General features: G+C 48.5%; 1 protein-coding gene across 8 annotated transcripts in view; it reads left to right on the plus strand.

Moving 5' to 3' along the window:
* MYO6 (myosin VI) overlaps window positions 1-15325 on the plus strand; it is a 1279197-nt gene that overhangs the window by 481922 nt on the left and 781950 nt on the right. For all 8 annotated transcript variants that reach the window (XM_069606282.1, XM_069606276.1, XM_069606277.1 and 5 more), the window contains exon 9: window positions 12127-12291. In XM_069606282.1, the coding sequence (XP_069462383.1) occupies window positions 12127-12291 (165 nt within the window). The remainder of the gene's footprint in view (window positions 1-12126; window positions 12292-15325) is intronic.

Here is a 15325-nt window from a genome sequence, read left to right on the forward strand (position 1 = left end):
TACCCCTAAGATTTTACTGTGATTTTATTCCTCCTGAGATTTTACTGTGATTTATTCCCATGTCCACAAACTTAGAAATTGCTCCTGTTAGCCTGTTTGGCATCTAGCAAGTACCCCCTCTGCTATTGCTGTCATTTATTTGTGCCACATACTTAGACATTTGCTCTTGCTGCATTGACTCTCTTCTAGAAGGTGCCTTAATGGCTTAGAACAGTTACTGCTGACCTGATTCGCATCTAGAAAGTGCCCCTGAAATATTGTGTTCACTCTGCCTGTCCCACATACTTAGAACTTGTTTCTGCTAAACTTATTTGTATATTACCGTTTATTCTACCTGTCACACCCACTTAGAATCTCTCCCTGTTAGCCTGATTCACATCTAGACTTGCCCTCCGTGATATTACTGTGATTTATTTGTTCCACACACTTATAATTGCTCCTGATGCATTGATAATCACCTAGAAAGTACCCTCTTTGACTTGGAAACTGTTCCTGATTACTTGATTCACATCTAGTGGGTGCCACCCCAAATAATACTGTAATCTATTTGCCTACACCGCTCCATTAACTTAAGCTGCAGCTAGAATCTGCCACTGTAGTTGACACACTTCTAGACAATTACACTCTGTCATATTTCTGTGATTTAGCTGCCTATGCCGCTCACTTAGAACTCCCTACTGCTACCCTCAGTGACCAGAATCTAGACACAGATTGTACATCTTGGGCCTATACATCGACTGTTGCAAGTTCATCAACCTCTAGGCACCTCACTGACCTCCCCCAGGATAGAGATCCCAACCCGCAACATTCCCCCTCTCCGACCCGTCCTGATCCCTAGCCTCCCCGCACCATACCCACTCCCCATGGATCCCCGCTCGTGGCGCATGGCCTGCGTTCTAGCTCCAAACTTCACGATCCCCCCTCTATTCCCCACCTGATCACAAACCACGCACCACTCCCCCGTACATCAATACAACCAGGCGCCGGCCGCCCACTCTCCTACCATCATCCCTCGTCCAACTCTAAGATCAGAGGAGCACTCTGGCGTGCCAAACAACTACCCCCTCTAGTGCCGAAACCCCTCTCCCCATCCCACCCTCCCTCTGACATCTATTGAGAACACCCTAATACCCCCCACCCATGCACGACGCCCTCTATCAAACTCCCAAGCCAGGGGAGCTCTCTGGCACTCCAAACAGCACAAACTTACCTCCACTTCCACTCCTTCATTGTGGGCTCCAAAGAACTCCCCTCCCTCTCTACCATCCTCCCATGCCACACACTCCCTCCCCCTCAGCCCACTGGGGAACACCCCACCCCCTTGTCCAACCTCCCATACCAAACCCTCCTACTCCCATAACCCCTTCTCGACCCCCGCCAACAAGCCTCCCCCTTCACATCCTTTCCCCTCTCTGAGTGTAGCACTTCTCTCACTTGCTAGATCGATAGCCTCATCTCCCTCCCCCTTCGACCAGCCCACCCTCCCTCACACCCTTATGGCATCAAAACCCACGAAATGCAGAAAACATGACTGGCCCTCTTCCTCGGCCCCCTACTCCTCACCACTTCTGCCTCAGCCCACCCTCCCAGCCTCTTCCCCCTCCCCTACCCCTGTGCACTCCCCTCGCCCAGTTTCCACCCCTTCTCTCTTGAGTTCTCACCCTGTACCCTTAAACTCTCTTTGCCCGCCAGACCCATTTCAATTTCTGCCCACCTAAAACCCCTCATACCATCCAACACATTCACCACCTTCCCAACCACCCTAGATCCACCCATCGTCTCTCACGCTCCTACCTCAGCCAGACTACTCTTCCCACCCCCCATCGACGTAACCCTCTCAGCTAACACCCAGGCACCAGAGGCACCCAGCCCCCCGTATCCCTGCTCAACCTATCTCAGCAACCCAGAATGTTCCTACCACACCCACCACCCTACCAGGTTGCCATGCCCCTCTAGCTCACACTCCGATGAACTTGACGAAACCCTCATCCCCTCACAAAGTCTCTTGCATCAGAGGGGCGCTGTTGCTCACGGAAAAAATGGCCGCCTAGACCCGGTGCTCCTGCATCACCACAAGATCCTGCGCTTAGAGATCCGCTTGTAGGCCGTCTCGAAAACTAAAAACCTACTGGAGCGACTGCCGGTGAACTGAACCACAACCTGTGAAAATTTGAAGCCACAGCGGTACCGGACTGCCGAGATCTGGCTGTGAGGAGACCTGCCGACACGAGCAGCAGTGCAGTGTCGACGCGCGGCACCAGGAGAAATCCCTCGGGAGCTGCGGTTGCTGTGCTCTGCGGGCCTCGAGGGGGTGGAGCCTAAGCTGGTGGTTCGCACCCGGCCCTGCTACGCAGCCCGCGCTCTTGCGAGGCGGTGTCTGGAGGGGCCAGGCTTCTTCATTGGACGGCCTGACTCAGCCCGAGCCCTTGGCGTAGACCTGCGTGACTCTCGATCACCTCCTTCCCCAGATCTCTGAGTTGCGGAGCTCCCACCCGCGCGTGGGCCTGAAGACAACGCAACTGGAAACTCAAGTAAGCAGCCATCAGGAGTGGGGACAGGAGAGGCGGTATACCGGTCCTGCCGAGGAATCTGCTCCTGACGGCTCCTGGCCGCGTCTCATTATATGAAGCGCTCTATGCGCTGGCAGACATCTCACCCTCCCATTGTATGGATATGTGGTCCTGATCCCCCGGAAATTTCAGCGCCTCCTGGCGCGCTTGCAGGACATTTAGTGTGATCGGGTGGAAAATAGGCAGTAACCCGACAGATTATACTCTGCGGCAACGTGTGGATGTTACGCGGATGACACACGGTTGCTACACCCCGTAGACTCGTACACACCGGCACGCTGCAAACCAGGCGAGGCGCCTGGGGGTGTTGTGGGCTCTTTGGACTTGGGGGACGCCACCAATACACTGCGGAACGGCACTCGATCCCTGCTACACTGGGACTACAGACTTCCTAATCCCTAACCACCTCCTGGTGCCTTCAAACAGTTCTTGAGACTGAACGGGGTACACCCGGCTGCTCGTCAGCCTGAGCTCTGTACTAACTACACTACAGCCACGCGGCCTCTTTCTAGGTGCCTTGCAGGCCCTGATTAACCTTGTTGTGCTGCTATACTAAACGGGGCGCCTGGGAGTGCTGTGGAGTTCGCTTGATACTATACACGTGGGAGGACACAGTCCATTTGTGCATCACGGCCCTACGTTGATGACCTACTGCTCTGGGCTGCGGATTCCCTGAGCCCCGGCCCATGTGCGGTGGTTTAAACCTTGCGGAGCCTCTAAGATAAACCTAATTTACACACGCGACTCAGTGACACCATGGGGGAGCCAAGCAAGACAAACAGGACATCCAAAACTCCCGGAGGCAAGAAGAGGGGCCCTATGGACACGTTTACCAACACGGCAAACCACGCTGTGACGGTGGACACACATCCAGATACAAGTGTGCCAGGCGAACAGGAAGGGACGGATAGAGAAGATAAACTGGCCACACTAGTCCAAAATGGATTCCTTGCAGTAAACACCAAGCTGGACGATATAGTGGCCACCATCGGCTCCATGAGAGCCAGAATAGACCAGGAGAGTACACGTGTCACAGAAACTGAGAACAGGATAAGCGTGAACGAAGATACTATTGCCCACCACAGTCGTGACATCTCCTATATTAAAGACACGATGAACAAACTGCAGAGCAAGTGTGAGGACCTCGAATCCAGGTCGAGGAGAAACAATGTTTGCGTGGTCGGAGTGGCGGAGTCCTTTGGCAAAGGCCAAATGGAGAAACAAAGTCTCTTGCATCTTGTTTAACGCCCGCTTAATAGCAAGAAACAGACACAGCATTTATGACTTCCTAACCTCTGACAAGCCAGACCTCCTTTTTATCACCGAAACCTGGTTCTCCGACAACTTTGCCCCTGTAGCACACAAAGCTTTCACCCCTGGCTACTCACTCATTGCCCACAATAGACCCTCCAGGGGTGTCAGAGTGGCAGTCCTCTTCAATCGTTATTTCTCTGTCTCACTAGCCGAATCCCAGATATGCACTGCCTCCTGTGAATCCCTACTAGTAAAACTTGTCTATACCACCGACCTTCACCCACAGCTTCCTCCTCATCTATAGACCCCCTGGGTACGACAGACATTTCGCCAGCAACCTCTGTGATTCGATAGCTACCATTCAAGTAAATCACCCATCTCCTACGTTCCTAGGAGACTTTAATATCTGGTTCAGTATCCCCACTAACCCCATGACTCATCCACTCGTTGACGCGCTCAACCTCTCCCTTCATACGACTGGTCCAACCCACAAAGGTGGGCACACCCTTGGTGCAATTTTCAGTTCCCATGTCCTAGGTTACTTATCCCGTCCCAAACCACTCATCTGGACCGACCACTACGCCATCCCTTTCTCTATCCACTCCCCTATCCCTTCTCTTACACCTCCCCTGGCTTCCCAAGGGATCTGAAATGCTGGAACAAAGTCAAGATCCTCCCCAACCTAGCCGAAGCCCTGCTTCTTCGCCCCCCTGCAATCCCCCCCCCCTGATGGAACATTAACCATCAACTCCTTCGACTCCTGGCTTAATGACTCTCTCCTTTCACCCCCTCGCGTACCGCTTCCTCACGCAATGGACTGTCCCCCAAATGGTTCACTCCCCGCCTGATCAGTCCAAAAAACTAAATTCCCTTGAACGCAAATGGCAAGCATCCAATTCGCCATGCACCACTATATCTACAAAGCTTAAAAATAGAAAAGCCAAAAAAGCCTATTACAATAAAAATTCTCAACTGTGGCAACCGCAGCAAAGAACTCCACGTGATCATATCTGAATTTGTCAAACCCACTTACTCCTCTACCCAATCAACTCCCACACAATCACTCTGCGACTCCTGCTCCCTACACTTCTACAACACTGCTCTTGACAGGACGCCATCCCTTAACACCAAACTGTCCCTCCTCCCGCCCCCTCCTCCCCATCACCAACCCCTCCTGATCCCACTGCCCCGACGCCCAACATCCCTACCTTTTGACTCTTTCAAACCCATCTCCAGAGACGAGTTCATTGACCTACTATCTGCCAGTAAACCCTCCGGGTCACCCCTCGACCCCTGCCCAGCTGCTGTCCTAAATGAAATTCTCGTCTACCTGCGCTGACAATCATGCAAGAGCAATTCTAAATGAATCCCTCACTTCTGGCATTTTCCCTGATGCCTTCAAAATTGTGCATGTCAAGCCACTTCTAAAAAAGGCATCCCTTGACCTGCTTGACCCCAAGAATTACAGACCGATCTCCAACACCAGATTTCACGCAAAACTCATTGATAGGACTGCATACTCCCAGCTCAAGTTCTTTGTAGAATCCAACTGTTTTCTCAAACCCACACAATCAGACAGAAGCATGGAACTGAAACCACTCTGATATCAATCTGGGATGATCTCAAGGTCACTGCAGACTCTGAAGGCTGTGCAGCTTTGATTCTCCTCGATCTCTCTGCAGCCTTTGACACTGTTAACCACTCAATCCTCCTTGACCGCCTTCACTCCCTAGGAATCTGTGGCACTGCTCTCATATGGATCGCCTCCTTCCTCAGCAACCGGAAACAAATAACCCTCCTCTCCCCTTATGTCTCAACTGCTCGCTCTGTGAACACTGGAGCACCCCAAGGCGCATCCCTGTCTGCTCCCCTATTCAACCTCTATATGACCGCTCTACCTGGAATCATCTGCATGCACAACTTCTCCTGTTACAACTACGCTGACGATACCCAAATTATCCTAAGAGCCCCCAAGTCAGGCACCGACCCCCTCTCCGACCTCGAAACCTGTCTCTGCGATATTGATTGATCGATGGATGACAATAAACTACCTCCTTTCGAACCCTGCTAAAACAGAAATCATAGTGTGTGGCAATACTGCCCTTCTACCACATCTGGTCCCATGGCCCCCATCCCTCAGACCACCTCCACCCCACTCCGACTCAGTGAAAAACCTAGGCTGCACTATGGACTTGGGCCTGAGCCGCTCCTATCAGATCAACAACATGCCAAAATCCTGTTACTACCGCCTCAAACTTCTCAGATGCATTTTTCCCTACCTCTCCTACCCTAGCAGACTTGCCGCAATAATGTCTATTGTGCTATCAAGACTGGACTATGCCAACTCCCTATACCTCAGAACCCCGGCATTCCATCTCAACAAACTACAAAGAGCCCAAAACGCTGCTTCAAAACTGCTCCTTGCACTAGGCCCAAGAGACCACATCTCACCCACTCTCCGAACCCTCCACTGGCTCCCAGTCGGACAAATGGCCACTTTCAAGACCCTATGCATCACTCACAGAGCAGCGCACAAGACCGGCCCATTATACCTACAGGATAAGATAAAACCATACCTCCCTTCCCATACTCTAAGATCAAGCACTACCCTGATTCTAGTGATTCCAACTCGGTCAGGATCGGAGGATCCGCCTTCTCAACCTTGGCCCCAACTCTGTGGCACTCACTTCCACCTTATATTCGACACACCCAAGACTATGACGTTCCGCAAAGCTCTAAAAACGTGGCTCTTTAAGTAATACCAACCACATCCTTCTGAGGCGATTGTACCATAGCAACCCGATGACTAATGCTCAATGAGATCCCGAACAATGTAATCCTTGAATACGCTTATTAATTCGCTAAGAAGCAACCGCATGCCTGAAATGCAGAATATCAATCAATCTCCTTAGATCATAACTCCACGCAAACTCGCTCCTCTCATATCACTATGCTTACTCTATTCTCTGCACCACCACTCATATAGAGTGCAGCTATACCTCTCGATCTATTTGGCGCTGCTCACATACGACCATCACCCCATGAACACCTCATCGCTCTAATAAAACGCAGCTATACCCCATGACAAACCGGCCTAGCTGCACACAAGCGTCCTACAGGCCTAACGCAGCCAGAGCCCAGTCTTGGTGTTCACCCGCCAGACTGCACACATTCAACCGATATCAATACACCACACCTAATGCTAGGATGCAGCTTCCACCAGGCAATTACATCAGCTGCACACATAACTGCTGCACACAAGCACCCTACAACACCCTACTCTCTCAACTGACCTGGACTACGGTCCCTGAGGGCGTTCAACCTCCCAGCGCTTTGAGGTCATGCCAATGATATATAGAGCGCTATATAAATGCCAAATAGCATAACATATGTAGCTAAGTAAAAGTGTAAGGTGGCTCTAGTCAGTTATTTACAGTTATCCATGTATAGTGTGATGAGAATAGCCAAATTGTAGAAAGAACACTTTTCACAGAGGTTCCACCTGTTCTAGTGGTAATCTTTAACTCAAAAGGAGCACACAAGATTTGAGCATAACATGGAAGAGCAATTTTAACTATGCTAGAGCAAACATTTTCCTCCAGTGTCATTTGATGCCAAAAATGTGTGTTTTGCCTGCAGATTATGGCCCAAAACTACTTTTATGTATAGTTTGTTTTTTTTACTCCCAGGCACATCTTTATCCATACTACATTGTTCTACTTGTGATAAGGTATCCTCCCTCCAGGGTGGTCATTGTTTAAAATCTGCAATATTTTGCGTGGAGACTAACATTGTTTGGGATACTGTTTTGAACAGAAACATTCAGCCTTTGGATAATATTGGGCTCCGTTATTCATCAATGTCCACTTCCCCCTAGCTATCACACCATATAAACCTTTCTTCTCAAACCCCTCACTTCAGTTTAACTTTTATGTCCGGGTTGTCCTACACCAAAACAGCCCTCTACTACTGCTTCCTCTTACCAATTACCCATCATTCTACTCACCTCATGCCTGCCTCCTCACATCACCTTGCAGCCCCCTCTGTCAAACCTTCTCCATCTCATGCTCTCCCTGCCCACAATATGCTTACTCCCACATCCTCCCACTCTCCATAGCATCCTCCCGTTCCCTCCAACTCTGGTACAAATGTCTCTGCTGATTGATCCCCCAGTTATTATAATACCTGTGCCACTGTCCTATCAATATCCACTCCATTCTCCTAATACTACATGTACAATTGTCCACTGATATACCTCATTCCCCTCCCTTAACACAGTCCTGTCGACCCACAACACCCTGCTTCATTGCCACTTGCTCCTTTTTCTTACAGCCACAAGGAATAGCCATCAAATGAACTGTCCCACCTCGCCTCCAAACACCTTCCCATCTGACCAATGCAACACCACACCTGGTTACACCTACCAACCCCACAATGTCCAACACGCATATATTGTATTCCCAATTGCACCTTCCCACCTTGCCTCTACTCCTGCTCCATCACCTCACAACCTCACCATCGCCTATTGAGGTTCTTAGCTCACTTTACCACATCATCACAGACAATCTCCCCCTGCTCTATTCCTCCACCATCAACCCAGTAAATCCATCACAGCCACTTTATAATCAAAGATGAAACTGTTGCCCTTTAACAACTGTGAGAAACCTGACGTATTCTTCCACCTACTCCCCCAGGATCTTACATTCAGGGGGCATGGGTAGGGCCAGCGCTTTTGGATCCCAGGATCACCTGAGTGGAGGGTTATGGGGGATTGGGAGGAGAATACCCAAGGGGGAGACATAGCATTCCCCCTTTCCCAATTGTACACCAACCCTCTCCCTCAGCCTCAAAGGAATATTTCCAAGCACACCCCTTCTCCTCCTCCCCATTTCCAATAAGTACTGGGACAAAGATGAGGCGATCAGAAGCAATGAGGATTACCCATAGAAACAACATAGGGGTACACAGTGAGGCCTACCCTGTAACACCAGTAGACTGTCCCACTGATAGTCAGGCATGGTTAAGCGATCAACCCAAACCATTTAAACCTGACTGCACTTGACAATTACTTCAGGTATAAAATGTGTGATTCTGCCAAGAAGTAGAAGCGAGCTGGGACTGCTGTTCAGAACGTGAAGGCAACAACAGGAGAAGCTTGGGAGGACCAGAGGAGAACGGGATGCCGATATGCTGGTCCGCTATACCTGAGCGGTTGCAGTGTGGCGAAGGAGCCGTGGCACTGTGAAGCCGTAGGAAGGCGAGGTGCTTCTTGTTGGCTGTGTCCAGGCCAGTGCTCGTTCCCCTGGGACGTGTCAGTCCCAGGTGTGTCTGAGGGGCAGGTGGTGTGACCCTGACCTCACACCCCATATCCCGGAGAACTGCTCGCCGGCACCACGCTGTCTGGGTGAGTCTCGCTATGCGAATGAGAGGAACCCAGGTGGGTGAGGATGGCTGGAGTGGGAGCAGCAGCTTGAAAGCAGAAAGTAAAGCAGTAAGCGGAAAGAAAAAGAAAGTAAGGAAAAGCAGAGTGGGAAAGGGGCACAAAGTGAAAGACAGTAAAGTGAGGGTGCAAGCAACCCGAAGCAGCATAGAGGGTGCAAGCGTCCTGACAGATTGAAAATGAATGAAAGAAAGCAAAGAAAGGGCAGGAGTGACCAGAAACAGGAATGAAGGGTGCGAGCGACCCACCAGATTAGGAAATTGAAATACAAAGTGAGAGAAAGTAAAGAAATGCTGCGAGAAACCCAAAAGCAGGAAAAGAGGGTACAAAAGTCCCACAGGTTGAAAAGGGAAAGTGCAAGAAACAAGACACAAAGAAAGGGAGGTGCAAGGCTGCACGACCAAAGAACAGAATGTGCCAGGGGCACGAGAAATTCGAGAAGCGTGTGCAAGAGGCACAGTAAAGAAGAGAGAAGGGTATGATATGATATGATATGGTAGGTTATTTATAATGCGCTTAATACCCAGAGGTTTCTAAGCGCGGACCCGGGGATCAAACCTGTGCTGCTATGTGTCGCCTTGCTTCCAAGGCGAGCACGTTGCCGCTGAGCTATCCTCCCGAGACTACAGGTGTGCCCCAGTGAAGGAAAGAAAGATGAAAGAAGTTGAATGAGAAACAAAGCCTTAGTGGAAAAAGAGCACAATAGGGAAAGGTGCCAAACGGAAGAAACAGAGTACAAAAAGAGGGGTAAGAAGTCGGAAGGAGGCAAAGCCCGCTGTTTTCGAAAAGTCTCTGACACTACCCCATGGAAGAACTGTGTGTTAAAACGATGCATGTTGACACGGTGAACTTTTGTGTGAGACCAGAAATGCCTAAGCTTGGGGAAGGGAACCCGGAGAGGCCCAACAGAATCTGTGTGTTTTTGTTTGGAATTGGAAGGATCGAAGCTTGAGGAAAGAAACCTCAAGAGACCCAGAGACCTTGTGAACTTTATTGACTCACTGCAAGAGCCCTACATGGAAGGTTCCATGGGCAACCCTTTTGAGTTGAACTATTTTGAACTGGCAGAACTACATCTATGGGTAAGACTTCCAGAAACCTGCTGTGGTTTACATTTCCTTTTTAACGACCATTTTTCTTTATGTAGATCCCTGAACACATTTTGTCTAAGAGTGAGGGCAAGGATAGGTTTAGATAAAGACGGACTTTGGTTTTGGACTTACGGATATTGACGAGCCTTGGACGCATCAGTTGAGGGAACCGCCCCTTTAGAGTTGGGGCCAGTTAGGCATTCCACCAACCCAACAAAGCTTATAAATAAAGGTTTTCAAACTATTGCTTTTGAGTCTCTCTCTCTTGATATGCCTCTCCCACAACCCACTCGCCACTGACGCACAATAGCCTACCCATAGCTGTAAAGCTATTCACATGGCAGAGAAAATTACTCCAATCTACCTTTGTCCATGCCCTTTTTTTTCTTTTGCATATTGACAATATTTTGCTGTATTCTGCCCCACTATTCGCACACTTCATTGCACTCGCCATAGCACCTACCCTCCTGTATTACACAATAACCTGTAATATCTTCCATTCTTAACACGCTCTCTTCCATTCTTACACCCACACTTCACCACAGTGCAACTGCTCACTTCATCTCCACATACAGTATAACCAGAACCCCAAAGAGAGCAAGTGCATGTCGGTTAAACCACACACAGCTAGGATTTTCACATACATCCACACACTCAAGGTCATAGATGTTACAAACCAAACGTCCCAGAATAACAAATGCATTCAGGCACTGATGCTAAGGTATCATCAAAGACTCACCAAAACCTGACCATTGTTGGCCAACAGCCACTCTAGGTGGTGGTGGAATCGCTATGTGGGTGGTTCTTCTGGGACTTTCGAGGCGGTACCCCTCTCTTTCCAGGTAACTCTCAGTGCCAATTGACCTTCAAATGGCAAAGGTTGCACTTTAAAAGTGCTGCCTAAAATAACATAAAATGTTTGCTCCCATCCCACTAGTTTATGGTTTATGAGCTGTGCTCTTACTAACATACCAGTGAGCTCAGTTAATTTGTTTCCTATCTGGTGTATAACTGAATTGTATTAATTGTAAATTGCATCATGTAATACATTTTGAACATGTTGGTACACTTCTTAAATAAAATGGTTTCATTTATGGACTTGGGTAGATACTATGCTAGTATAGATTATTAAATGGTTTAAGTATTGATTATATGAATGTATTAATGTTAAATGAGATCTTTTGAGATTTTAAAGTTTTTTAAAAGTATTTATTGGGTCCAATTTTTTGGATGACATACAGAAGTGTGTATGGTTTGATTCTAACCAAGGACGCCTTATTTTTAAAACCATATTTTCCAACTTATGTTGAAGCCTTTTATTTGGTGTACCATTCATCTGTTGGATTGATCTCTGTGCTTTATGATGGTGTCAATGAAAATAAAGCAAGAAGTGCTCTTTGTAAATTTATTTGGGTCATGGATTTCCTGAATTTGGAAGGACTGTTAAAGAAGGTTAGGGATGTAATTCAGCACCAGGTAAGAGCAGGGAAGAACGCTTGTGATAATAAAGGCCTAAAAGAATGGAAGAGTTGTCAAAAATGTACTTCTATTCTCCTCTCTTGTCCCTTCCTCAAAAAACAAGAATTCTAATGTGATTTATGTTTTTGTTTTAAGCAGATATAAATGGCAATATTGTATTTAATAGTTAATGTGCAACATGTAATCTGTTACCCAAGTGCTTTAAATAAGACGACTGAGTTCGGGGATTGAAAGTGTAAAGTTACAATGTATTATTTTAAGCTTATATGTTGAATGCATTTTCTTGTTTTAGAATTCAGTGGTTGGTGGATTTGTGTCCCATTACCTCCTGGAGAAATCTCGTATCTGTGTACAAGGACAAGATGAAAGGAATTACCACATATTTTATCGGCTTTGTGCAGGTGCCCCTGAGGACATTCGGCAAAAGCTTCATCTATGCTCACCAGATAGTTTTAGGGTATACTTTTTTTCTTTTTCAAACTATTGTGATATAATAATTGTGTGTGCCTGCTCTTAAAACCTTATTGAAAAAATGTTGAACACACAATGTCTTCAATTCCTGACACTAAAAATACAGAAAACGATAGGTGTATAACAAAGGAGTATTATCGTGCCTCCTCTGCAGTAATGGAATTGTAGCCCTTTCTCATCACTATCATTGAAATTACTAAGCGATGTTACATTGTTTTCAAAACGTTTTCTAAAATAATGTGTAATACATGACCATGATCTGTGTGGGAACATAAGTCAGGATCTACTATGCCATGCATAGCTGATGTATTGCCTACTGTATTAAAAATACACATTATCAAATGATGTCATTAAGCTCCTCAACTATATTTGAATTTGCAATGGAGGACATTATAAATCGAGGCTCTGCAGTTTCATAATTTGCAAAGTGGATCAGGCATAAAGGATTCCGGAGCGAGGCTTGCAGGTGTGTAGGGAGTATAGAAAAGCTGAGTATGTCAGGGGGGTGAGTAGTGCTCACGCAAGGCAGGAAATGGTTTTCAGTGGTTACATCACCTTAATTTAAAACATGCTAGGTTTGACTTAGTTTGAGCTAGTCTAACAAATACATGTATATACATGTATGTATACACAACACCAAGAAAGTTATGGTGGGTTTTTAAAGGTTTGAAAAAAAAACTTTCACCTGAAATGTGAAAGTAGGAAACTCAATTTGTGCCAAGTCACACATTCCACAATGCAAAGTGTGACCTGGCTCAAATGGAATATATATATTTTGCTAAATATTGTCAAATTTACCCATTTCTCCACCCCAACGTCGAGTCACCGAACTTCCACACTCGACGCCGGCCCGGAGAAGAATTCGTCCGTCGACAGCTGCACGACGGATTCCGGCCTAGGAAGGCCTCTGGCCTCGGCCCGGGCCTTGGAAGGCCGCTGGCCTCGGCCCTGCAAGTAGGGAGAGTGGGCGGCAGACATACTCTACAATCTTTTGGTATATAGGTACATTCTTATATATTCCTACACTTACAAGCCTGCTGCCACAAGGTGCGTATGGAGGGTACCCCTTTCCAATTCTGCCCCAAGTGCAACTGCAAATACCCTTGGGTCGACAGGCACGCCACGTGCAATCTCTGCTTGCCGAGGGACCACCCCGAGGCGAACTGCAGAGCGTGTAGTAGGTTTAAACCCAAAACACTTAAGGACCGTTCGATCAAGCGTTGGGCCCACCGCGCCAGGCGTCAAGAAGCCATGGCAGCGGAGGGCGCCTTCAGCGATGGCAGCGACGCCGTGCTTTCGGACGGCGAGGGCATTATGGAGTCGAAAGACAGCTGAGCGCAAGTCCCCGACCTCGGAAGGTCGTCTGGCAGGGCGGCAATGGGGAAGACCCTCGGCAACACAAGCGCTTCCCACAGCACTTCCACTAAACACATGAAGTCCAACCAGGACTCAACGCGCACGTCGAGTTCTCGGAAAGAGGCACATAGAGAACGGTCCGAATCGGCGTCCTCTGGGCGTTCTCGATCAAGATCGCCGCATGACTCCAGGCAATCATCCACTGTTGCCAAGAGTGCCTCGCTCCTCAAGGTAATGGAAGTTTGATCGTCGGAGGACGAAGCCGACTTCCATCCCCAGACCGCACTCCAGGAGTCGGCTCCCACAGACCGCGTTACGGCGGTTCCCGAACCCCTACCTCCACACTCGAAGGATAGGGACACTACCCCCGAACCTCGACGCCAGGCGCCGAAAGGCTTCGTAGGGGCGAAAAAACAGGGAAAACACTCTTCCACTCACGGGGAGGGGGACAAACAACAAAGGAAGCAGCCTCTGCCTACTTCCACTCCTTTAAGACACTCCACTCCTCAGAAACAGACAGACAAGTCCAAGTCTTCTGCTATCACAAATACCCCTACTCAGACCACCAGGTCTAGTCAGGATAAGTCAGAGAAACTTCCAGAAAGAGTCATCCCCAGTTCTAGAGAATGGTCTAGTGATGACATAGACAGGGCCATGTCAAGGATGTCATCTTTGGCAGATTTGTACGCAAAAAACCCTGAACACTTTCTCTCTTATACTCCTGACGGGTCAGCACCCTCAGGCTCTAAAGATCCTATACCTCCAAGTAAAAAGTCCTGGTTTGAAACACCAACACGGTCTTCGGACCCCTTCTATGTACAGCCCTACTCTCAGTATCAAGGAGAGACATCCTTTTGTGAGGATCCAGTTTTGGGCATGTTGGAAGAACAAACTGGTATGGGCTACTATGGGGATGATGAGGACCAAGAAGAGGATGAGGATGACCCGGAAACCTACAGAGTAGATTCCCCGGTAGAGAAGGAACCCCCGGTTACCGACTCCCCTGTCGACAACCAACCTCTCCTGAATGAAGTTCTGTCTCGAGCAGCTGAACATTTCCACATTGACACCCAGGGTGCTCAAGAGGAGAGGGACTTCGCCGAAGAGTTAGTGGGAGAAAGGAGGCCATCCCTATCCTGAAGTCTATTCAGAGGAGAATAGACCCTTCACTCGTAAATCCTAACCTCACCAGAGCAGTGAACCCCAGGATTGAGAAACTTTTCAGGGCAGCCCAATCAGACCCACTGTATATAAGAGGGCATCTGAAGCAGGACTCCCTAGTTGTTACAAACACCTGTAAGAGGGCTGGAACACCCTTGTCATCGTCCGAAGCTCCTCCCGACAAGGAGAGCAAGAAACTGTATGAGTTGGGCAGGAAAGTACCCTCCACTTCTGCCTACCAGGCAAGGATTGCCAACTCCACCACCCTGTTGGCCAGCTACAAATGCCATCAATGGGAAGAAGTCGCAGCACTCATAGACTCCGCCCCAGAACCCTTAAAGAGCCAGTTGGCACGGGTTTCGGCGGAGGGAAGAGCCGTGTCCGGTTGCATTCTAAAGGCAACCTTTGATGCCGCGGATAACGCCTGCAGATTGATAGCAGAAGGAACTGTTATCAAGAGACACGCTTGGTTAAGGCAGTCTGGATTCAAAGCTGAAACCCAA

The sequence above is a fragment of the Ambystoma mexicanum genome, chromosome 4p, assembly GCF_040938575.1.
Source record: "Ambystoma mexicanum isolate Mex_15411 chromosome 4p, UKY_AmexF1_1, whole genome shotgun sequence".
Lineage (NCBI taxonomy): Eukaryota > Metazoa > Chordata > Amphibia > Caudata > Ambystomatidae > Ambystoma > Ambystoma mexicanum.